Raw genomic sequence first — 25,575 nt, forward strand, 5'->3', positions numbered from 1 at the left:
TATCTTGAGGAGGATTCTTCCTCAAGGGGGAAAACCTCGCTGAGTTCATGAACTCCTTCCAACGGTAGGATTAAGATCTTGCTGGGCCAGATTTATCAAAGGCATGATTCCATTAGTGAAGATGAGAGAGTGAGCAGTGTTTCCAGTGCTGCTGAGTCTTCACAAGCTCCTGATTTGAATGCTTGCAGGAACAGGAATGTTGGCTCCTGCAGCGTGGGGAACATGTCAGTGCCTCTGCCAAGCAGAGCATGGGCTCTGCATCTCAGCTGCAAAAGAAATGCCAGATCCTGAGATGAGTCTGGGAGCCTGCAAATAAATATTTGGATTGGCCATGTCTTTAAAAATGCATTTCAATTGATTTTATGAAGGCTGTCACCCTTCCAGGAGTGCTGAACAAACACTTTGGGATCCCATCCTTCATCGTTGAGATAAATGCCAAAATCTTGGCTGACTTCAAAGGGAGCAGAATTAAGATCTCAGTCCCCAAAAGACATAGAGTGATTTTTATCTCCTGAGCAGCAGCATCGTGTGGGAGGCTTTGTTTGACAGGCAGGAATCAGGAGCTGCAGGGAGCTGGGTGATCCCTCAGTGTCCCAATCACTGGAGCCTGTCTGGAGCCTGGTTGTAAAGACATTTTCTCTCTTTAGGTGTGTTGTTGAGCAGTCAGGATGGAACAGCTTGCACTGAGCAAGAAAACTCCTCCAGTGATCCAACTGTCCAAGTTATTGCTGCCTTCAGTCTTTGTTAATCTGATTCTCCAGCTGGAGTTGGTAACATGGAACAGTGAATCTCCTACAGCAGGGGCAGGCAAGGGATGAGCATAGCAAGGTGGGTAGAGAAGGAAATTCCTTGTACTAGGGAAGAAAATTCCTTTTATTAGGGAAGGAAATTCCTTGTACTAGGGAAGGAAGTTCCTTGTGTTATGGGCACTGAGTAGCTGGAAAAGCAGCACAACCTCTTAATGTAGGATATTTACGTGTCAAGGAAACCTGCAAAATTTGGGGTGCCTGGAGCCTCCCTCGTTTGCTCTGAGACTTTGACTACACAGCTCCATCCCCTTTTTTGCCTTTTAGGACTGGTGTTGGGCTCTCTTTGGGTTTTATTCCTCCCAAGTCACTTTCCCACTCCATTTCCCACTGCCAATGCCTCCAGGGAGGGTTTGGGGGCTGGAATTCAGCAGGAGACTGGAGGAGATTGAGTGGTCAGGCCAAAATGAGGAGGGTGAGCTCAGAGATTTGGTGCATTTGGGCAGTTTTGGTAGGGATTGGTGGATAGTTTGATGGAAATTGTTTTGCTGTTGATAGCTTGATGCTGCTGCTGTTCCAAGCAGCTTTTCATTCATCTTGAGGCTCCTGGCTGTAAAACGTTTTCTGGAAAATTTTAGATAAAAAGCCTAAAGAGAGCTTTTTTTAAAACTTACTCCTTCCAAATTCTCCACATCTCCCCTCCTGTGTCTCACTTTCTCTTTTAAGTCAATGATGGCAGCTATGCCCATTTATAATTTTCTAATTTAAACATCATTTTCTTGCATCATGCCAAGCCAGGCACCAGGGTTTTTTTAAGTTGCCCTGATTGAAATAATTATTTTTTCCTTCTGCACGTTGCTTTTCACTACTCAGTTCATACATGGAAGAAATGATTAATTTAAGAATCATGAATTGAAGAGAAAATTTTCAAGAATTAACTCTGTTATAAAACATTTAGGAGCAGTTTTAATATTAGTAACAATAGTCAGGTCTCCAAACTCAATAACTTGTTTATTTTCTTGCATTTCAAAGTCAGAATACACAGATATTTGTGGGGAGGATGCGTGCAGCATCCCAAGACCCAACTCATAGGCAAAGGTTTCTCCTTTTGATGGGTGGCTTCTATCTAGTTCAACAAACAAACAAAAAATTAAGAAGTTTTCCTTTGAGCCAGAGCTGGGAATTTCATTCAGCTGTGGAGACAGCTGATGTGCCTTGGGGCAAAATATGGCAAGAAACAGATGGCCATAAAAGGAGAAGCACTGGGGGGAAAAAAATAATTGAAAATTCCAAGCAAGAGTTTATAAATAAAATCTGTGGAAGCTTACTGTACATAAACAGAAATGCAAGGTAAGAATCATGCATGCCGTGGAGAATCTTAAAGGGACAACCCAGGGAACTTTGCTTTCACAGCCTTGGTTTGGGCTTTGTGCTCTGTGGAGAACTTTGCCATGTTCCACGGGGATTTGCATATCATGTAAATAAAAAGTATTTCATTTTCAGTTGACTCTTACCTGCATTTGTCTGCAGGATATTTTGACTGTGTTTGTTGGGAGTGTTTTATGCTCATAAAAATTAATAACGGCGCGAGTCGAAACATTGAAAAATTCAAATTGGCGTTGCAGTGTTGTGAACTCCCTTTGAATTTTGCAAATTCCTCCAACACATTCTCTGTGGACCTTATAATATCTGCAATTAAAAATATTTCCTCTTAGGCAAGGGGAATAATTCTTCAGGATTAAATAAGTGACTGCTGAGACTTTCTGTTCTGGCTCTTGGTGAACACTTGTGTGCATCCAAGCCAGGCCATTTTATGATTCTGTGATCTTAATTATTATATTTGGAAAGTCTTATTTGGGTGTAATTTGGACATCCCTGTGAGTCCCTTCCAACTGGGAATATTCTGTGATGCTCAAGTGCTGTGACAATACACTACAGTCTGTTGGGGTTATGTGCCTGTCTGTCCCAAATTCTAATTTATGTGCTGTCAAAAAGGTATTCTCCTCCTCAAACTGAACTTTTGTTCACTCACTGAGGGGGGGAAAAACCCTCTCAACTACCTTATATGTGTAGGTCAGCATAAAACATTGCATTTTGGCTTCCTTTCAAGAAATCCTCTTTATTCCTTGGTTGGTTGTTTCTTTTCAGTGTCTCCGAATGAGGCAAACCCTGATTAAAGGAGCACTGAACTCATATCAAAGGCACAGAACCATTTCCAGGGACGTTTCTTCATTTTTTTTCATGTTGTAAGAATAATTCTAACGAGTTTGATTTGCAACTGGGTGCTGCCAGAGCAGCTATTCCAGCCTAGTCAACTTGGAGGAGGTTAAAAATACGGTGGGATAAGCCTGGGCTTCAGCCAGGGAGAAAAATTCTGTTCCTACTTGCCCAGCACGAAGAGCAGAGTTCTCTCCTGCCCCTCTTTTTCCCCTGCTCCCCCCTCGTAGCCACGAGCACTCTGTCATGTTGACACTGGCACTGGAGCTGTCTTGCTTTGAGTTTGAAAGAAGCACTTTTATCATTTCTAATGCTCAGCCTAAGGCCAAAACAGACAAAGCAATTTGGAAGGACGAGGTTCAGCAGGAGGCTGGAATTCCCATTGTGCAGCCCTTTGGGAATAGGAGGCTGGAGCAGGTTTTTATCACAGTGATGAAAACTGCCCTGCTTGGTCAGCTGAGCTCCACTGGGGTGAGGACGAGCTCGTGGCATGAACACCATTGTCATCTGGTTTGTTAGAGCTGCCAGAATTAACCCATCTCATTTAAGCTGGTTCTTAAACTTCAAAAATCATAATATTCCCATAGATCCCAGTATTTAAAACTCACTTATTTTGTTTAATCTGGTTCCTAAACTTCAAAAATCGTACTATTCCCATATATCAGAATATTTAAGATTCACTTATTTTGTTTAATTCTGTTCTTCAATTTCAAAGGTCATAATATTCCCATATGTCCCAATATTTGAGATTCACTTAATTTGTTTAATCCAATTCTTAAACTTCAATAATCATAATATTCCTATCCATCCCAGCATTTAAAACGCATTTATTTTGTTAAATCCAGTTGTAAACGTTAAAAATCATAATATAGATCCCAATATTTGATATTCACTTATTTTGTTTAATCTGGTTCTTAAACTTAAAAAATCATAATATTCCCATATATCCCAATATTTCTCAAAGGTGCTGGTCCACATCATTTTTTTGACCCTTCCAGAATGAAAATTAATTCCTCAGGCAGACGTGCCACTAGTTTTAAGATGACTTTCCTGGTGCAGGAGGATCTTTGTGTGTAATTGAAGGTTTTTCACCTGCAGGATTTTCTCTTTTATTCAGCCCCATATGTACCCACAGTTTTTCTCTGCAGGGTTTTACCTGTGTTTTGCACAAAGGGTTTTTTCATTCTGGCACCTCTTTGTCCTTTATGTTGTCAGTCACCATGAGCTTGGCCATGTTTTGATCCGTTCATCTCGTGCCTGAACTCTCGACGTGTCTGAAAAATGATTTTACTTTGTTTCAGTCTCCTTTTGAACTCTGTTCCTCAGTGCTGTCAGTGTTCTGACACCTTCCTTCTCCTGCAGGATGTTTCCTCTCTGCCGTGATTTTAGAGCCCAGTCAATAAATTTTTCATCTCAGTTTCTATGAAACATGTCCAATAAATGTCCTTTAACTCATTTTTCAGGGAGCTGTCATAATCAGACAACCTAAACACATTTGTCCTTCAGTCTCACTGCTGCATGATTTCATCAGTTCAGGTGCTGCCCTTGCTGGAGATGCTTCTCATTTCTTTTTTTTATGGATTGTAAATCAAAGTGACACCACCATTTTCTCAGAGTAACAGAAATGTCCTTTATTAATGTAATTGTGCCATAGTGAGTAAGTAGAGGAACTGAATTGTGCCCCGTTTTCCTGCTGATCTGGTGTCCTTTGAGTCCTGTTACCAACATGAAGAAATGCAAGAATTATCCCATTCTCTGTTGCATTTTGGTAACCCTTGACTCACTGCATAATTTTCTATAAATTTTATTGCACTTTTTATCTTTGCATGAACTTTTCTAATGATAATAACTTGTTACTTGTTCTGCCTCTGGAATGATTTGTTGGGGTTTGATTTCTTCCTTCATGTTAGCAGCAGCAGTGCCAGAATTTAAAAACCAAATCCCCCCAATGAAATAATTGGGATGTGCCTGCCCAGCTTTGTACTTGGGCTCCATATGAATTTCATTTCTCTTTGGTGTGGGAAAACTTCTAGTCTGGAGATAAATCCCTTTTTGATTGGCTGCTCTAAAATAAAGCAAACAGCAATTGTCTCCAAACTAATGGCACTGATGTTATCACTGCCCCAGATTAGAACTTGGAGACATTGATGGAGAGAAATCATTTCTTTTATTGAACCTGATCTTTTAGGGTTCTTGACCTGTGAAAAATAAATCCTCCTCAGTTCTTTCACGAGACATGAAGCCTAAACATAGATTTTTGTTCAGAAGGGATGAAGTTTAAAGTAAGTTTAAACTAGTTACTAAATGTATTTTTATGTATTAATTAGAATTTGGTAAAATAAATTATTTTTATCACGTGCAAGGCTTGAAGTTCTCCAGAATACAAAATTAAGCTGAAGAGAAGGGTGGATATTTTCATATAAATATAAAAACTCCAACAAAATCAGTCCACCTTTGGGTCATACCATTCTCCCAATGAGACAAAAAGATCCAAACCAGTAAGATTTGTGTGCTAATTCATATATTATATATTTAAATAGTTTATATATTGTTTGGTTCAGTATTTTTCTGGCTGTGGGACATTAACCCAGCTTTGTGGAGCAGTAAGAGCTTTTGGCTGGTTGATAATACAAATTAGAAACCTTGCTAGAATATTTTAGAAAGAATCCTGCTACCTGCTCCATCCTTTTAGAAATGAAGTTTGAATTCCTGTCCCAGTCTGATCTGTGCTTCCCATTGCTGTCCTCAGCTCAGTTTGGACATCTCTCCAAGCCATTCCTAAACTCAAAATCCCTCCAGACATCCCTGGCAGTGCTGGGGGTTTATATGGAAATATCACTCTTCCCTTCAGCTTAATTTTGCATTCTGGAGAATTTTAAGTCTTGCACCTGAAAAAAAAACTATGTCTAGGCTTCAGGTCTCATGAAAGAACTGAGGAGGATTTATTTTTCACAAGAAAAAACCCTAAAAGATCAGGTTCAGTAAAAGAAATTATTTCTCTCCATCAATGTCTCCCCAAGTTCCAGTGCTCCTTTGTGAGCTCCTGGTCACAGCTCTGTGGCCAGCCTGGCTGAGGGGGAATCCTTTAAATGGGAAAAAAGGGGTGGAAAAACAACTTTGGAGGATTTCTTGATCTGTGTGGAAGGAGGCAGTGCAGATGTGTTGTAACATCCTTCCCCTGAGCAGACATGACCAAACAGACTTTGTCTGCTCTCAACAATTATAGACTTTGCCGGGCTGTGCAGGGCCCCGTGCAAGTTCCAGCTTGTTCCCAACTGGGAGAGGAGTTTCTCAGTTTGTGCACAAATGTTTGAGCTGTTCACGGGCTCTTCATTTTGAGCTTTGCTCAAGAACTTGAATTTTCCAAGGAGCACTTTAGTCTTCCCCTCCAGCCTCTGGATTTTTGATTTCCCTGGAGGCAGCACTTTGTCCGGCCCAAAAGGAAGGCCCTGCTTTAGGTGAGAACAAAATCAGAAAATCCAGTGCTGTTTGTTCATGAGCACAGCAGCTTTCTGTCATCATGACTCACACAAAGACCCTGAGAACCTCTGCTCAGGTCCTTGTTTTCAGTGCAGACTCCTGAGTGAGTCTGAGCCCTGCAGTGACATCCTCAGGGCGCAGGTCAGGCCTGGCGCTGATGGCAGTGGTGGCTTTTTGCATCATTAGTGAGAGAAGGAGCAGGGAAATCGCTAATTAAAGCTCAGACAGAAACAAATGAGGATTTTCATGGTGCATGGGGTGATCACCTGGCTCCCCTGGCACTGAGGGTGTGGGTTGGGAGCAATCCCTGCTGTGCTGGAGGATCCTTCACCCCTGAGGAAGACTCACAGGCTGGACACACAGAGGGAATTCTGACAAGGGCTTCATGCTCTCATAGCCCTCATTCTCTCTGGTAATAATTACTTGATGGTAATTGGAGAAGTTTTCTGGAGAATCCTTCCCCTCTGAGGAAGACACAAGCTGGACACACACAGAGGGAATTCTGACAATGGCTTCATGCTCTTATAGTCCTCATTCTCTTGGTACTTGGAGTTTTCTGGAGAATTCTTCATCTCTGAGGGGACACACGGAGGGGTTTCTGACTAGGGCTCCATGCTCTCATAGCCCTCATTCTCTCTGGTAATTGGAGTTTTCTGAAGCGAGTCTCAAGTCCTGACTGCTCCTCATCCCAGAAAATGAAGTGTGCAGATGCAAACCTGAGATAGGATTGTTCAAGCTTGGGTGATTTTTAGCCCCTCAGTATTGCTGGTTAATGTTATGGAACTTGTTGTTTTTGTTTGGATTTTAATGGGGCTGCACAAAGGGATGCAAAAGTTTCCATGAGCAGTTCCTTCCTCACATCCCCAGTCTCACTCTGAACAATGTTTAAGTATCAGATCAGTAGGAAATTAGTACATCACACTAGGACAACTTCATTTAGTCCTTCAGGAACCTTTGGGACTAAAAAACAGCTCCTTGACTTTCAAAACAAGGATTATAAAGCATAGTTTTGCACTAATTGTAGATTATTTATTTAATAAAATAATTGGGCAGTATCTGGTTAAATATTTTAATTTACTGTTTAGATTTTTCACCTGGAAATGGAGCTTTACTGCAGTGAAGTGAGCAGCACATGGAAAATAGCAATCCTCCCTCTGCCACCAAGAAATAAGCTTGAAAATAAAAATGAATTCAGTTAGGATGCTAAACCCACTGGAGAATTAAACTTTTCATTACAAATATGACAAATTCGTCTGAGTAACATCATAAACATAATTTGTTTAATAACCTAAGTTATTAAATTGATAGTTTGTCTTAGAGAAGGAAGAAATTGCTTTTTGAAAGGAGGTTTTTTCCTTTAGGTGAATTATACGTGAGCAGCAAGATTCTTAAAGCTTGCTTTATCTGAAAGAGGGCACTGATAGAGCTCTGATTTGTAAAAATCACCACTGCAAACAAATTTATCCTCTTCCTTATAGCTGTGTGTGTCTGCAATAATTTATCAAGGTTGCCTGTGCCAGGTGTTGGTGACTGCAAACTTTTATCTGTGCAAGAAACAGCTCATGACTTTAAAGATGAAGGCAAACTTTGCCTGATCTTCACAATCCAACTAAACTATATTAAATGTTGTGCAGAGGGGCAAAGAAGAATGTCCCTAATTCAGATTTAGCTCATTAGAAAATATCTTTTGCTACTTGTAATAAAAAATAAAATGGGGAAAACCAGCCATCCCTGATGTGGAGGAAATCAAATCCTCAGGTTTTAGGAGCAATATAAAAATTTTATACAGTTCTGAGGACAAAGAACTCCTTCAGTAGGATAATGATGCTTTTATTTATCACACCAGAAGAGAAATATCAGAGGTACATAACAGCTCTTAAATAAGTTTTGTGCTAAAGTAGTGGCACTTGAAAGGTTAATGCAGGAGAGGGGGGTGTGAAAATACAAAATTGACTTTTCTGAGCTCCCAGTGAGGATGTTTGGGTGGAATCCTGCTCCTGGGAAAACTGTACTTTGTGTTACATGTCTCTTGTGGGATGTTTGGGTTGGGGTTTGGGTCTTTTTGAAGTCTCTGCGTTACACAACAGTTGAACACAGCGCTGGCATATTGTGAGGATGTTCCATTGAGCCAGAAAAAGGGCTGGGAAGATTTGCTGTGGAATCAGACAGGCTGAGAATGAGGTGATTCCATGAATGATGCAGCTCCCAGCATCCCTGGCAGTGCCCAAGGCCAGGCTGGAGAGGACTTGGAGCAGCCTGGGACAGTGTGAGGTATCCCTGCCATGGCAGGGGTGGCACTGGATGGGCTTTGAGGTCCCTCTCAACCCAAACCATCCTGGGATTCTGGGATTCCAGAAGTGTAATATGATTTTAAATGTTTATAAAAAAGTATCAACCTGGCTTCAGGGGGATATATATATATATTTTTTTTTTTCTCCTTTTTTTCTGGCACCAGTGAAGGTGTCACTCCTGGCATATTCTATTCTCCAAGAGCTGCTGGAGCCTGTTCCTCCTGGCACCAAAAGCAGCTGGAGTGGCAGTTCTGTGCTGGCTGCTCTGGGATATGTCCCTGCTGAAAGCTGCTGGAGCCTGGGATCCCCTGGCTTGTGCATCCTGCTGGGAATCCCAGCATGAGAGGGATGGCCCTGAGGGCTCTGCAATGTTTGACCATTTTCTGTTTGACTGAAAACTCCTGATTGTTCAAAATTATTCAAAACAACCTCAGAAGTGTATTCCAGATCTTTTTTTGCCGGGGAAGAAGAAGTGAAGTGACATAAATGAGATACTGAGCAAAATGCAGATTTAGTGCCGTGAAGAAGCAAAGTTTGTTCTCATAGACAGGAGATTTGTTTGGTTTAAAGATGGATTTTATGGAAAATCCAGTGAATATCCTCATTCTGAATTCCCATTTTGAAACCACACTCACTCTATTTGCTGCCTGACATCAAACATTTTAAGTGGCTTCTCACTCTGTGGCTCTCAGCTGGACTCCCAAAAACTCAGGGAACTGCAGTCACAGAACAGGCCAGAAGATCAAAGGCACCCCAGATGCAGGGGAGGAGGGAATTCTGAGCCAAAACAAGCTGTTGGCCTTGTGAGCAACTGGGAGCACATCTGGGACATCCCCAGAGCTCTGTGAGCCTGGGATCCATGGAAGCTGGGCTTTGCTAAGCCTGAGTGGGCTGGATAAACCTGGACTAACAGCATTGGTTTGTAGCTGGGTCAGACTGCAGGGGCTGTGTTTGTCCCTCTGCCTTTTCCAAGTGCAGCAGGGTGGGTTTGATTTGTGGTCTCTGAACAATTTGCTGCCCTCAGAGATTGGTTGGGGTGGTCGTGGACTCTTCCAGCAGCTTTGGGATAAGGTTCTCTCTCCATCAGGAGCTTGGGAAAACTTTGCTTTGTTCCTGGGAATGAAAAACCAAAAGGGTACAGCAAGTGGGAGCCCACTTTGTTCCAGCAACTCCAGATGAAAATAGGGAATTACATAAGATTTGATGGCTGGGACACAGCCACTTGCAGTCTGGTTAGTCCAGCAGATGGTGAAATGCTGTGGTCAGAAAATCAAAAGCAATTTTTGAAAGGACTTGCAGAATCCAGATCCCTGCAAGACCCTCCAGGCCCAAAATCTCTGCACGGAATTCTTGTTTGATCAGTTGTTTCTGTATGAACTGAAGTGTTGCAGGAATAAATCTGAGACTTGGACAAGTTTTCAGCTGGATCTGGGTTGGACATATGGTTTTAAATCAGTACATAAGTTTTTGAGTGAAGTTGAGTCTGCCTCTGTTGTTTATTGTTAATTTATTGTTATTTTATTGTTAATTTATTGTTAATTTATTGTTAATTTATTGCAAGGGCCTAGCAATGTTTCCAGAGCAAGGCAAGGTGCTTGCAGAGCTCTCTCACTGCTGAGGCACCTTCTGCTTTTTCAGGTTTTTCTGTCCATTTGAAACAAAACCAAAGCAAAACCTGATCTGCCTGTTCTGTTTCTAGAACATCATTACCTTACCTTTAATTACTGGGGGTTTTTTCCCTCTTTGTGCTTTTACACCAGCACTTGCAATTTTCTGGGTGATATTTATTTGGATAAACCTGATGGGAAAAGTGACAGGATTAATCAGGAGGGAAACTGGCACTTAAGATTTTAATACAGATGGATTTATCTTCCCTGAATTGCTGAAATATATAACATGAAATAAATCTGATAATCCAGTATCCTGTGAGCATTTAACACTGCACACCGTGTTCTTTTGTCCCTTCAATTTATATTTTCAGAAATCATTTTAGTTTCTAACTGTATGAAGAGCATTTCTCCAGTAAAAGAGGAGAGAGGAGAAAGTTTTCCCCACCTCCACAAATGTTGTGTACACACCACATAGATCTCCATGGAAGCAGTGATGAGATTAGTGAGGTCACTGGATAAATCAGAGCTCTAATGAATTAATATTTTGATTGCATTTCAAGTTTTCTGATATTTATGTGTTAAAACCAGTGCATGAGAGGAAGCCTGGTGCTCAAAATTCCCATGTAAAGATGACATAACTCTGCATGTGGGACTTGTGTTAATTTTTTCTGCCAAATGTTGTTTTGTGATGATGGGAATTGAGCTGAAAAGGATCCCTGTTGTTGTTGGAATTATTTAGAATAATGCATATTTTGCTGGTGTTTTCCAGCTACACTTTGTGAGGATGGACTGTGGTTGATCAAACATGAAAATGCTGAAATTTGACTCATACCTGGGTTAGGTGACGTTGCATTGACACTTTTTATTGTTATGGGAATCTCTGTCTCATCTGAAAATGATATGTGCTCTTTAATCAGTCACTAAAACCTCAAGGGTTTCTATGATTTTTTTTGCCCTTTGTAGAATTTGGGAGTCTTTTGGAAAAAAAAAAAAAAAAAAAAAAAATAAGGAAGATTTTCCCAGTTCTCAAGGACTCAGTGTCCCTTCATGATGTGATTTGCAAATGTCAATCCAGGTTCCTTCTCCCACCCAAACTCTGACTCCATGGGGAGTGGTGGGATTGTTCATCCCCACAGCCACGTGTGTCCTGCCTGCCCAGCTGGGATTTCTTTGGAATAAATGAGAATTATCAGCTTTTTAGGTGAACTGAACTGTAGAATTCAGCACCTTTAAGCTGTTGGAAAGACTTGGATGAGTGTGCTGCTCTTGCCTAGAGGGTGTTGCTCTGGCAGGAAGCTTTGTGAGGATGATGATGATGATGATGATGATGATGATGATGATGATGATAAAAGACACATTTATGAGTCTGTGGTAGCTGTGGGCTAATTTAACCAAGATGATCCTTGCTTCAAGAGATGATTTAATCTCATATTTGGATGTTCTAACACTGGAGCAGGGTTCTTAGAGAGGCTGTGAAATCACAGAAATGTTTAAAATTAACTCAGCTGGATTAATGAAACCATTCTGGAGTTGTGTGGTGATTCATGGACAGGAGCCTGAACACCCTGAGGTTGTTGGCCCTGCTTGGGGTGAAGGATGGACAAAATGATTCCCAGAGGTGTCTCTGGAGCTCAGGGATTCTGTGTCCCCATGGCAGAGCACTGAGTGTCCCTTAAATCCCATTTCTTGTCATCTCTTGGTTGTTTCTGGATTGTTTGTTCCTGCAGTTCAGAGATGGAGTTAAGCTGCTGCTCATTTTTAACCCCTCACAACCCCTCACCACCAACCGTTTGATTGTTCTGACCTAGAAACTCATTTTTTGACAGCAGTTCTGCGTCACCTGGGAGTTCAAAAGGTGCAGTGGGATGTGGCAGATACTGGATTTACAACAACACAAATAAAATGTGGGCACTTGGAGTGGCACAGGCTCAGGTGTAGAAATGGTTTAATTATTCTGAGGTCCATTCATGTGTCCAATCCACATTTCCTCTATAAGCCTTGAAAGCAAATTTGGTTTTATATCTGTGTTATCATTTTTTCTTTTCTTTTCTTTTCTTTTTTCTTTTTTTTTTTTTTTTTTTTTTTTGCAAGACTTACAAATGTGATGAATATTAACTTACAGTTTAATTTTTAATTTTTAATGTAAAACCTCAAAGCATATCAAAGGGAGAAGGTGATAGAAGAATAAAAATACACACTATAATATACTACATTGTTTTATTTGCATTTCAGTCAAAGGCTTTCTATCAGATTTAATTGTTCCTGTGACAGAACTTCCATTAATTGTGGCTTCCTTCAGACCTTCTCCTTGGCAAGCTGCCTGTTGGGGGTACTAAAATGCAGCTGAAAATCCCCCCCAAAACAGAACCATGGCCATCCTCAGACGTGCTTGGGGGTGTGTTTGTTTATTCTCCCACTTGTTGGCAGGTTTTGGGAGCCTGAAGAAAAGGCTGAGAAGTAGAAAATCTCCTCTTAGATCCCTGAAAAATTCCCTTTTCAGCTCCAAACACTTCCAGACAGGACAGAAATTGGGTTTGTGTTTGTTGCTCCTGTGCTTTGGGACCTTTTTTCCCCCTCATAAAACAAGAAACAATGGAAGGAAATCTGTCTGAGGCGTTTTTAGAGCAGAAAAACCCTCGTGTGCAGTTTTTGTTTGTTTCTTTTTTTGGGCATTGTTTCGTTAATTGTCAGTCGTGACCAAAAAAAAAAAAATTCCTTTTTTGTGAAGGTTTTCATGTAGTTTTCTGATGAATACCTGGGAAAACTGCTCTGATCCCAGAAGGGACTAATTAATTACTGCTTGGCTGCTACTGTTTGTGTATCTGCTTGGAACTGATATTAAAAAGACTTTCTAGCTGGAACTGGAGAGATTCAAAGGACTTTCTAGCTGAAAGTTTATTTGTAAATAAACATTTCCTGTGTTGTTTACTTGCCTTTTTTCTGTGTTGCTCTTAAAAATAGCTTTCCAAGTCCTTCAGCTGCCAATTCTACAAGATATTTGGGCTTTAAGGTCCTTTCCAACCCAAACCATTATGTACTTTTAAGTATTGTACATGTATTTTAAAAAAAAATTGTATAAGAGTTGCTATTTGTTGAGATTAAAATGAGAATTCCCCATCACCCTGAACCTTGCAGGCTGTGGGCTGAAAATAGAGAATTTTGGAAAGGCTGGGATGGTGAAACAAGCAGCAGTCAGGGCCATGAGCAATGAACAAAACCAAAAAAAAAGGTATGAGGTTTATGGACTCGATTTTATTGTAAAATAGAGAAGGGAAGGGTGTGGGGGCAGAGAGAGAAAATGAGAATTTGTGGAGGTACAAGTGATGCTGGGGGTTTGTCAGCCAGGTCAGCTGGGATGGAGCCACTTTGTGCAGGGATCTGGAGAAATTATCCACCCTTTTCTCCACCTGCTGCTGAATCAAGCAGCTTGGAGAAAGAAATGCAGTTTTTACAAGCCTTGGATTCGGTTTTTTTTTCTTTTAGGTTAATTTCTCTGTGTGTGTGTGTTTAAGTTTAGAATCTGTGTGTTGGCCGAGGGAAGAGGGATTTGACAGTTAATTATTCAGATTATGGCCTGATTCTGGGTAGAGTTGAGTTGGAGGAAGTTAGAGGGTAGTTTTGAAAAAAAAAACCTTGGGGGGAATGAGTGTAGGATGAGTACTGGGAGCACAGGTGGAGCCTTGTTGGATAGGAGAGATCATAAAATGGGAAAATAATAAAGCCTGGGAAGGTGAGCCCCAGTTTTGGAGCTGTTGTTGTCGAAGTTCAGCTTGCAGTTGTTAATGGGAGGAAATGCAAAACTCTCAATTCCATTGCATTTATTATTGAACGCACAATCCGGAGCTGTGGAAAATCAATCAGTGGGAATTTGTGGGCCTTTCCCCTCCCCTCATTCTTCCTATTATTGACCAAAATAACTGTCGGACTTGCAAGAAAACACGTGTGGGAATCCTCCTCTCCTCCTGAATAGGCACAGTTTGAAATTTAAGCTCTGCAGAGGAGTTGGACTCTAAAAACAGGTATTTGAAGGAACAGGTGCATTCAGATAATCTGAATTGTGCAGGCTCTGGCAGCTGCTCCATCATCTCCCCATTTCTGACTGCTCCTGCCTTTGCCTCCAGCTGTGTTTGGTTTGCCTCACCCAGGTGTGCTGCAGGACAGAGGAGACGGGGAAAAAAAACCAAATTCATGGCTTGGTTTGGAAATCAAGACTCTTTTGACAGTCGTTTCACACGTTGTCTGTCTTTCTTGGCTTTCTGTGGTTTATTTCCTCTCTTAAAAGGTTCAGTCTTTGGAAGTAATCCCCAGAGTTTGTACAGTCATCATCTATTAAAGTGTAAATGTCTTTTTTTGAAAACATCCATTGCTCTTAGTCAGTGTGATAATTTAGCTGTCAGTTTTTCACACAACTTCCTTTGCACAATCCCATGGAGCTTGTTTTCTCCAAGGTAATTTGCAATTGTTAACTTCTGCATTGAATTTTTCCCTTTTGTTTCGTGTTTTCCTCTTCCCCCCTCTGCGTGTGCTTTGTTAAGGTCCCAACCACTCCTTTGTTCTTTATGAACCTTTTGGTAAATTGGACACAAAATGCTGTGCTGGAATTTTTGGAAGTGTTCAAGGCCAGGTTGAATTTGGGATTAATGGAAGGTGTCCCTGCCCATGGAATAAAATGAGCTGTGAGTCCCTTTTCAACCCAAGCCACTCCATGGTTTAATTCTATGCTCTGAGATTGCATGAGGTGTAAACTCTTATAAAAGGGAAAATACTTTCCAAACATCTAAAAATCATCCTCCTCCATCCAGGATGTTTGAATGTTGGTTAAATACCTGGGAACCTCATTTTCAGTGTTGTGAATTTTTTGTTGTTGTTAAAAACCTCCTTTTTGTTAAAAGCTTCCTAGAAAAGGGCCATGCTTTAAATGGGAGAGAATTTCCTTGTCAGGGCTGCAGCCTGTGGCCTTTGTTTTCAAAGGGGGACTGTCTGAGCTCGGGATTTCTGCTTTTCCCTGCCTTGAATCATACCCTAAACTCTATTTAAAGATTTTGGGTTTTGTATTTATTTTCCACATCCTTGACCCTGACTGGCGAGCTGGACATTGGTGTTTGCCTTGGCAGGCTCTGAGCTGCTCATCTAGGGCAGGATGAAAACTCTTTTTCTTTTTTTTTTTTTTTTTTTTTTTTTTCTTTTGTAAACAAACTGTTCCTCCAGTATTTTCCATCAGGATTTACACCACCATTTTGTGCCTCTTCTAGGAATGGAGCAAAGTCTTGCCATTCAGACTTTTCCTTTCACACAGCTTGTAGCACTGCAGAGAAATGTTTGATTTTATGTGTTTCCCTAGGTTGGGATTCAAAGAGCTTTTCTCAGAACATTTTTAAATTCCAGATATGGTCTTTTTTTTTTCCTGTAAGGGTTTATTAAAGCTATAGGTCAATAAGCATTGTTGCCTGTCTAGAAAAAGGGGTTATTTGTATTTTTTATTTGTCTGCCCAGTGCAGTGAGAACAGTGCCCCATTGTCCCAGCAGTGTGTGCATGTAAAATCCTCCTTTGTGCCCTGCAGAATTTACAGCCTAAATAACTGTTCATGCTCTGCTGCCAGGGGAGGGGTTTGATATATTTTAGTGGTCAGGATGTAAAATGAGAGAATAACTCAGCTGGCCACTTGATGCCAATATACAAAGTTGTTTTTTGGAGCAGAGGAACTGAATTTGATTTCTCCCGGGACACAAAAATGCTGCTGCTCCTTTGGTCAGGTCGTGGCCAGCCAGGGATTTCTGAGGGCTCTGGAAAAATGGAAAATTTCTGTGCTCCCCATCCAAACCACTTTGACATGTGTCATCTGGACACCCCACAAGTGTTGCAGATAATTCAGGCAAGTCTGAAATGCTCCCAGTCACAGACAGAGTTTTATGTGTTGTACACTTGGTGTTATTGGTGCTAAATCCAATTGTTGGGATTAAATCTCAGCCGAGTAACCATGTTAGTCCTGAGCTTAAACCCTGCCAGGTGGAAGGAGGGTCTTTGCCATGAGCTAAAACTCTAAAATATTAGAAAAAAATGTTTTAGGAGCATCCCTGTTTCTCAGGAAGAAAAAGCTTGGGGGATACATTGAGAATCTCCTCCCAAAGAGCTCTGCAGGTCCCTGCTCTGAATTTCCACCACTCCACCTCACTGTGTTCACCTTGATATTCTGTGGAAATATTCACTTTTTCCCCACTCTGGAACCACTTACTGGCCAAGGGCAAGTCAGAAATTAAAAGTACAATCATGTTACACTGCAGGAAAAAATGGTTTAGTTTAATTCTTTTCTAAACAGCAGAAAGGTACAAATTCCCATATAATTTCTTGTCCTTAAGCTGCTGTTTATGAGCTCTAATATTTAAGTGTAAAATGACCAATTCATTCTTCATGAATGTCTAGACTTTTTTTTTTTTTTTCAGTATTTGGTAAAATAAAAATGTTTACTGGAAGCGATTACTCACGTGAAATGTGTGCCAGTGAGTCAGCAAACCAACCCAAAATGTCTGGGGTTTGAGCTGAGCCTTACTGTAAATGAAAATAAATAATAAATAGCCAAATTTCCTTATTATCTGTAAATGGCAATAAATAGCAAATAGCCAAATTTATTTATTTATTATCTGTAAACAGCAATAAATAGCAAATAACTAAATTTATATATTATCTGTAAATGATAATAAATACCAAATAGCCAATTTTTTTATTTATTATCTGTAAATGCCAATAAATAGCAAATAACCAAATTTATTTATTTATTCTGTAAATGCCAGTAAATAATAAATAGCCAAATCTATTCATTATCTGTAAGTGATAATAAATAACAAGCCGTCAAAGTGACAAATGCTGAAAAGTAAATGTTAAAAATACCCCCAAGATGAGGAATAATTCTTGGCGTGTAGGTTGTTAACAGAAGAGAAAAATCCTGAATTTTCTGTAAAGCTCTGTTGGTGCTAGTCAACACTTCATAAAATTCTATTTATTATTCCTTTTAAACAGCAATGTGAGTTTTTAAGAGTGTTTTAAGAGCATATTTCAACTCCACAAGCTAAAATCCCTTTTTTTGTTGTTGCAGATCTGGGACATGAGCGATGATGAAACTGTCTGAAATCAGGTGCTGAGGAGGAGGAGGAGGAGGAGGAGGAGGAGGAGGAGGAGGAGGAGGAGGAGGATGCTCTGGGCTGCAGCCCTGCCTTTTATCTGTGCTTTGAGGAGTTAATGATTGCTTTCCCCTCCTGACTGCTGCAAAGACAAACAAACAGAGCCCACGTTTTGGCCAGGAATAACTTCAAATTTCAAAGCAGTCTCTCATGGACAGAACTGGCCACGTTTTCATTTTTATTGTGTAAATAACTGGAGCAATGTGCTTATATTTAAACCTGGTCTCTCTCTCTCTCTCTTTTTTATTTTTTCATTTTGTTTGGGTTTTTTGGGGGTTTTATTTCAGTTTCTAAATATGGCTTACATATAAAAAAATGCTGCTTAAGTAAATTTGAGCGGTTGGTTTGGGCCAGGTTTTATTTTGCTTGTCAATGGCCACGTCCAAGCAGCATTTCTGAATGGTTTGGTTTTTTCTTCTCTCTCATATTTGGGGCACTTTAGTTGGAATTTGTGAAGATTGATCATTTTCTGCTCTTGGCAGTTAAATTTCATGTTTAAAGGTGGGTAAGGACCTGAAGTTGCTGCTTCCACCACAGGAATTATTTGCAAACATGAACTTCAGTGCAGTTCTGGATGTATCCATGGAATTGTTATCCCCTGTAAAGATCCCATTTTTCATGCTCTAGAAACAAAATGGTTTGACTGATTTTTGCCCAAAAGGCATTTTTATCATGATGAGGCTCCCCTGAAGCTCAGAGAAGGTTCTGTTTTATGGTAAAAAAATTGCTTTAGGGGGTGGTGGGTCATTAATTCAGTCAAAACCTGCAGGGAAAGGCTTCAGTGAAATGAGAAATTTGTTCTCTGACTTTGCTGCTCTTGGGTGTGGTCATGCAGAACCTTGCAGGTGTTCAAAAAGAGAAATTAAATTCTCTTTTCCTTTTTGGTTAATTTCATTTTTTTCAAGTGGCTTCAGAGATTATGGCTGAGCACAAAGAGGAGTTTGAGAATCCTTGAGTTTAAAAGCAGAGCTTGAGGAGAAAGGAGTTTTAAAATATCAAAGTAGATCATTGCAAAATTGAATCTCTTGGTCTTAACTTGGAATAGGTTTTAGAAGGAAATTTGAAATCTCTTTCATGGCTTTATATTGGGGAGTTTATGAGTTAAACTCACTTAGAAAAAATGCAAATCACTTTATCTGCCAAGCAGCCTCCTGTTCCCAGACTGATTATGAAAATTTGTTGGTCGATTCAATTATTTTCATTCCTTCCTTAACATAAGCTCTCAAAAAAAATTTTATAGAGAATTTCCCAGCTTCCCTCTCATCAGAAGTAGTTCAGTCAGGTCAAGGATCTCTGCAACTCCCATATTTTGATCAGAAAAGAAGATTTATTAAGATTTATTAAGATTAACCTGCTGAGGTTTGCACCAAGTGTATGAAATAGCCATTATTGTCTAAAATAGCCATTATTGTCTAAAATAGCCATTATTTCTATTTATTTATTATCACAGTCATTATATTTACATGATTTCTTACCTAGGGGAATGTCTAGTTTAGGTAACTTTGGTGTAATATAAAAATACATATATGAATGCAATGTATTTTGGAAATCAGAGCTGGAGATCAGAGCAAATCACCTCTTGATGGTTGAGATAGAAACCCTGAAATCTACATTTTTAAAGCAGTTAAAGCACATGATGACTTTGCAGCTGTGTTTTTAGCCATGCCATAGTCCAGCTGGAGCCATGGGTCAGTGCCAGGAGAGTTTAAAGGGAATTATCTGGGGAATAATCTGCTTTTTTTTTTTATCTTTGGGAGCTGCTGACCGTGGAGTGTGACCAGTTTGGGGTTATCTGAGACTTGAAAGCTGCACATCTTTCTGAGCCTGGTGAACATCAATAATTGTTTTAACTACCTGAGCTCGTGTTCATGCCATGTTTCCTTACCTTTGTCACTGCAGTGTCACCCAGCTGTCCCAGGCTGGCTCTTCCCTGTCCTTGTGCTTCCCTCATGTCCCTGATGTGCACAAACACTTCCCTCTCACCTGGAATGACCTCCCTTGTCTGACTGAAATAATGTTTTCTTACTCTTCATGGAGCAGAATTGTTCTTTGGTTTTTACTGAATTTCTGGGCATTTACTGAGTGAGAAATCCTGAGAATCCATTCCAATGAATGAACATGGAAATACTAATAGCAGATAAGCACATTTATTTGCTGACTTGGATGCCCTTAATGCAAGATTTCTGCACAGACCCCAGCTCCAGTGCTTGCTGGTAATTAAGACATTAAACTTTCCCTTTCTTCATGGAGGATCTGGGATTTTTTTAATGTCATTTGAGCTCTTCCACCATGGCACCAGTGAAGAGAAAAAACCTGAATTTTTCTCCATTGGTGCCAGTCAGCAGTTCATAAAATGCTCTTTATGATTCCTTTTAAACAGTAAATTTAAACAGTAAACAGTGAAGAACCTGAAATTGCACTGGAGAACCCAGCCAGGGCTTTCCAGGTGGGAACCAAGTAAGCCTCAGAGGATCCTGCTCATGTTCCTGAATTATCTAATAGGAATATAGTGGCATTTAATGGCAGCCTGCAGCTGTGACACCCCCAGGCCTCACCTGGGGACATTTAATTCTGCTGGAGGATCTCAGTGGAGAGCTCTGACACCACTTTTGTACTTGAGCATTAAAGGAACCCATGGAATGACAGCTTCTGTTGGGATCTCACCCTTCTGCCCGCTGGAATTGTGTCTCAGTGTCACCCCTGCAGTGTGTGCTGCTGGCTGAGGTTTAGGATTTGTTACGGGATCCATCAGAGGGAGGAATTTGAGATTCTCAAATGGGAGTTTTCTTCCTGTGGAAGCCTGGACCAGGATTTCCACCTGGGGACTGCCCTGGTGCCCTCACTGCCATGGCCAGAACCCTTCCCAGAGTGGCTCCTGTGGGTCTGAAGCCTCCAGCCCTGGGGTGTGTGGGGGAGAAAGGCACAGCTGTGAGAATCCCCCTGAGGAGGAGGATTACTGGTGGCCCAGACAGGCTGGGTGGGAAGGAACCACAGCAGTTCCATTCAGCTCCCAAGAACTGGAGAGGTTCTGCTTCAGCAGGAGGCAGCAGCAGCACTGGGGGTGTTTGGGCACAGCAAAGGAAACTGCAGTGACTGCTCCAGGCCTGAAAATCATTGAGTTTGAGCTTGGAAAAAATGTTTTCCCTTCCCTGTGTCCTCAGAGAAGCCCAGTGAGGTAAACTAAAATTCCCATTTTGTCATCTTTGATAATCTTATCCCACTTCCTGCATGTCCCTGCCCTTGGCAGGGGGTGGCACTAAATCATCCTAAAGTTCCTTTCCAACCCCTTAACATGGTATGACTCTAACCTTGTTTCTTTGTGTCAATTCTGGCTGCTCACTTTAAATAGATGTAACAGAAGTACTTGCAAAAGTGAGAGACTCTGCCAGCTGTAAGCACTTTATTTTAGTTTCTCACTTGTGCTCTTCTTTAGAAAACTCACTGAAATGAGGTTTTATTTCTGAGCTTTGCTCTGTGGAATCGTATTATAACACTCTGAACAAATTCTTCCTGAGTATCTGTTAACTGGCATGAGGGGATTGGTGGTGGAATCAGAAAACATTTGGTTGGAAAAGACCCTTCAGATCCAAGTCCAAGGGTTCCCCCAACCCATCCTCACACTGCTCTGGGACTGCTGCACCACAGAGAGCTCACCCAGCTCCCAGTGTCCCTTAGAGATTCTTCCCCTTTTCCCAGTGAGATTCTGAGAGGGATTTTGGGACCAGGCTTTGCTGTGCAGGATCCCCATTGAGCCCAGGGATGGGTGAGATCACTCATGGTGATCAGGGACACTCTGCCTGTCACAGAATCCATGAGTTTATTTTTACTTAGTTCCTCTGCAAAGCATAACCAAATTTTAAGGGTTCCAGGTGAATCCTGGCTCTGGATTCTTGTCGGAATAGTTGGGATTGCTGCCGTTCTTGCAGAGGAAAATCCATTTCAAGCTGGCACAGCCCCAGCCTGTCAGTTCCTCCCAAGTGCTCCAGGCCAGTCCTGGTGTCCCTGGCTCAGGGACTGCTGCTCTGGGACTCTGCACACAGGAAAAGAGAGCAGGAACAGCTCAGGGCTGGGATTCCACTACCAAATTTTGAATTTCTTTTTGAAATTACAATGCAAGGCTTGCCTTAGAAACAAATAAGTGTTTTACACTCCAAAGAGAGCCATTAAAGAAGTATTTGCAACATGGGAAATTTTAGCTGACTTCATAAGAAGCAGAGTCTGGAAGATGTCTCCAGCCTGTTGCCATTTGGCTTCATGAATTCCTTTTTTCTTTATTTTTATTCCGTTTTCAGTGCAGCTGATGTGCTCCTGTACATCCTGCCAGAATGAAACTTTCCTTCCAGAGGCTCTTGTGCACCTTTGCTCTTGCAGAGCACCTGGATGAGCTGTTTGAAAAGGCAGAAATTCTACACTAGGAGGACTCTGGACTGTGCCAGGGTGTAAATTCCTAAGCCATGCAAACCCAGCCTACCTGTCCCATTTCCAGTTCTCCTTCCCTTGCAGCTGCCTGGGCCCTCTCCAGAGCCTCAAAACAGCACCCAGGTGATGTTTTAGGGTTTGAAATTCATCTGGACCTGCCCTCTCTGGTTGCCTCTTCAGCTTTCCAGTATGATCATTTCTGGAAAGTTCATTTTCTTACCTGTGCAACACTTGGCGGGTTTGGGAGTGAAAAAAACCCTAACAGTTTATTGACTTGATTTTTAATATCTCTTTTTTATTTTTGTTGATAATTTATGAAGAATCTCTCTGGGCTTTATTCTCAGTTATCCTGGGTCAAAACTCTTGTTTTGTTGAAGGGTTAATAACCAGGCTGGGGCTTGTGCTCTCCTTTTCCTGACACCCAACAGTCCTGCCTGGAAAGGAATCCCTGGGATGGGTCACTTGGGGATGATTTAAACCAGGCTGAAGCTCCTCCCAAAAGAATGAGCAGCACTAAGCTGGAGTGGCTGTGATGTGCTTTAGGCACCTTCCCCGTCTTAGGGCAGCAATTTTTTCCCCTCATTTCCCAGTCCAGGTGATCTCAGCCCGGGATGAGGATGCAGATCACTGCTCCAGCCATATCCAAGCTCTAATTGCAGCCTCACTAATTACATTATCAGCCTGTTGTGAGTTAGCCACAGCGCTTTCTCAGATGCAGTGGGATTATTTAGGATAGATTTTCAGCACCCACCAGTTATTTGTCAGAATTTAACCAGCACAGGTTCTTTCTGCTTGAACCAGCCAGTGTTCCCTTGCCTCTCCTTGGGTTTAGGGGGAGAAAGGACAACGAGGAGCTGTAAAACCAGCCTGGGTTGTGTTTCCTGGCTGGCAGGGAGCACCCTCTCCTTCCCTCCATCTCCTGCAGCTCTCCAAAGGCTGTTTCCTCCTGCCCTGTGCCTGGCTGTTTGTGTGGGACATCCGTGGGGAGCACCATGGGCTCTGGCTCTGCAGTCAAGGCCACAGCCCCTTCATTTCATTTTAAATGTAAAAAATGTCAATTTGCTTCTTAACAAATGATTGTGGTGAGCTAACAGGAAAGGACAGGAGCAACCGTGCTGGGCTGCTCCAAATCAAAAGCCAAATCAGTGAGTTCTCAGAAGTTATTCCTCGTCATTTCCCTGCTGTCCCATCCAGGTCCTTTCTGTTCTCACATTCCTTGGCTGTGGGCTCTGCTCCAGCAGTCTGAGCATGCAGAACTCCAGGCTCGTGTGTAACTTTGGCACTGGGGCTCTGGACTTCACAGGATCTCGGCAGAGTGATTCATTGTTTGATCTGTGAGTGAAATTCTCTTCTGCACTAGGCAGGAAAGGGGAGGCATTGAGCTGGATTCGTTCGTGGAGTTTTTTGCCTTCATTTCTCTTTTCTCGTGGTCTTCTGATGGTCTTTCCCTCCTGTCTGAGCGGGTGCCCTGGTGCTCCTGCCCTGCAGGTCCAGGGGGTGAAATGCAAACCGCAGGCTCGTTCTCCCCAGATGGAACCAGGGCGGGCTGGGGGTGCCTGGGCAGAGCTGCTGGGATTGTTTCCTCACCGGGAGGGAAGTTTCTGACTTCACTTCCATGTCGGCTGCTCTGAAAGCGTTTGGCCTCTGAGTTTGGATGGGTTTTGGTGTCCTTCCTTTCCTCTTCCTTTTCTTTTTCCCTTTTCTCCCTGGCCGGGGAGGGCCCTCGGTGACACCCACGTCCATTTCCAGTGACGGACCTTCCCTCAGAGAGCAGGGAGGGATTCTCTGGAGCAGGCACCGCTTTCCTTGAGGTTTTTACTTTGTCTGTGAGCGTCTTTATTTTCATTCCGTGCTTCCTAGGCTGACTTTTATCCCGCAATTCCGTAGGTGTTGCCACTTCCTCAGGAACCTGTGACTCAGGCGGGTTTACAGGCGGTGACATCAGCGCGGCTCCCCCGGGCCCGGCAGCTTTCCTGAGCAGGCCCTGGGCTGGCTGTGCTCCTCCCGCCTCTGCTCCGGGTCTGGTGTGGGGAGGGATGGGGGTTCTGTTCCTCAGGGCAGCCCTGCCATTCCCGGATCCACACTGGAGCTTTCGGGCGGCCGAAATTCCCCATGCCGCTTCGAATGGGAGATCCAAAATCCGGATTTATGCACCAGCTGTTTATGAATGAAATCATTGTCATCAGGCCTTGGGAGAGGCTCTGCTGGTGTGACTCGGGCCTCATTCACCCTGCTCTGGAGAAGGGAGGAGAAGGTCTGAGCATCCTTTTCCTGCCTTATTTTGGAAGCGATGCCAACCCGAGGTGCCTTTCCACACTGCTGGGCAGTGGGGTGGCTCTCCCAGAGCTCCCACAGCGCTCCGGGGGGAAAGCAGAGCTGCCGGCTCGGTGTGGGGCAGGGCAGGGCAGTGTCCCCAAAGGCTCCGTGTGGGGCAGGGCAGTGTCCCCAAAGGCTCCGTGTGCTGTCCCCAGAGGCTCCGTGTGGGGCCCGGGCAGTGTCCCCAGAGGCTCCGTGTGGGGCAGGGCAGTGTCCCCAAAGGCTCCGTGTGCTGTCCCCAAAGGCTCCGTGTGGGGCCCGGGCAGTGTCCCCAAAGGCCCAGTGTGGATCCCCCGGCAGTGCAGGTGTCCCCAAAGGCTCAGTGTGCTGTCCCCAAAGGCTCAGTGTGGTGTCCCCAAAGGCTCGGTGTGGATTCCCCGGCAGTGCAGGTGTCCCCAAAGGCGGCAGGGCCGGCTCTGGGGACATGGGCAGCTCGGCAGCTGTTCCCTGCCAGGCCCGCAGCCCCAGGGCCAGCTCAGTGCGGCAGGAGGTGCCTGGGCAGGAATTGTGGCCGTGGCAGGAGTGTGTGTGTGTGTGTGTGTGTGTGTGTGTGTGCCCAGGGCACCTCAGGCTGCTCCTGCAGCCCCGGCGGTTGGGTGGTTGTTGTGGTGCAGAGCATCCCTTCGGTCCTGGGACCAGCAGCGGCTTTGGGGCTGCTCCTGCAGAGCTGACTCTGCTCCTGGCGGGTTCTCACTGGGCCTCCGGGGGAAATTTAAAGCAAAACTCAATCTATTGGCCTTGGAATAGGTTTTAGAAGGAAATTTGAAATCCCTTTCATGGCTTTATATTGGGGAGTTTATGAGTTAAACTCACTTAGAAAAAATGCAAATCACTTTATCTGCCAAGCAGCCTCCTGTTCCCAGACTGATTATGAAAATTTGTTGGTCGATCCAATTATTTTAGTTCCTTCCTTAACATAAGCTCTGAAGATTTTTTTTCTATGTAGAGGATTTCCCAGCTTCTCTCTCATCAGAAGAAGTTCAGTCAGGTCAAGGATCTCTGCAACACCATCTTCTGATCAGAAAAGATTTATTGAAACCTGCTGAGGTTTGCACCAAGTGTATGAAATAGCCATTATTGTCTAAAATAGCCACTTTGTCTAAAATAGCCATTATTTCTATTTATTTATTATCATAGTCATTATAATTACATAATTTCTTGGGGTTAGTGGCTACTCCAGGTAATGGGTTTTCTTCCAGTGATGTCAAAATCTGGCACTATTGCGAATTAAAGTTATTTTCCAGAGGATGTGTTAGACCAAAGTTCTCAAAAAAAAAAAAAAAAAAAAAAAAAAGGTTCTGTACCTCTTTTTATCTCTTT

At 42.6% G+C, this 25,575-nt stretch overlaps 1 protein-coding gene across 1 annotated transcript in view; it reads left to right on the forward strand.

Moving 5' to 3' along the window:
• ATG7 (autophagy related 7) overlaps positions 1 to 24,360 on the forward strand; it is an 80,637-nt gene extending 56,277 nt beyond the window's left edge. Inside the window, exons 19-20 of the mRNA XM_083869578.1 lie at positions 17,436 to 17,479; positions 17,513 to 24,360. Of these exons, the coding sequence (XP_083725704.1) occupies positions 17,436 to 17,468 (33 nt within the window). The 3' untranslated portion in view covers positions 17,469 to 17,479; positions 17,513 to 24,360. The remainder of the gene's footprint in view (positions 1 to 17,435; positions 17,480 to 17,512) is intronic.
• Positions 24,361 to 25,575: the final 1,215 nt, after the last annotated feature.

The sequence above is a fragment of the Zosterops lateralis genome (assembly GCF_965231275.1).
Source record: "Zosterops lateralis genome assembly, chromosome: 11".
Lineage (NCBI taxonomy): Eukaryota > Metazoa > Chordata > Aves > Passeriformes > Zosteropidae > Zosterops > Zosterops lateralis.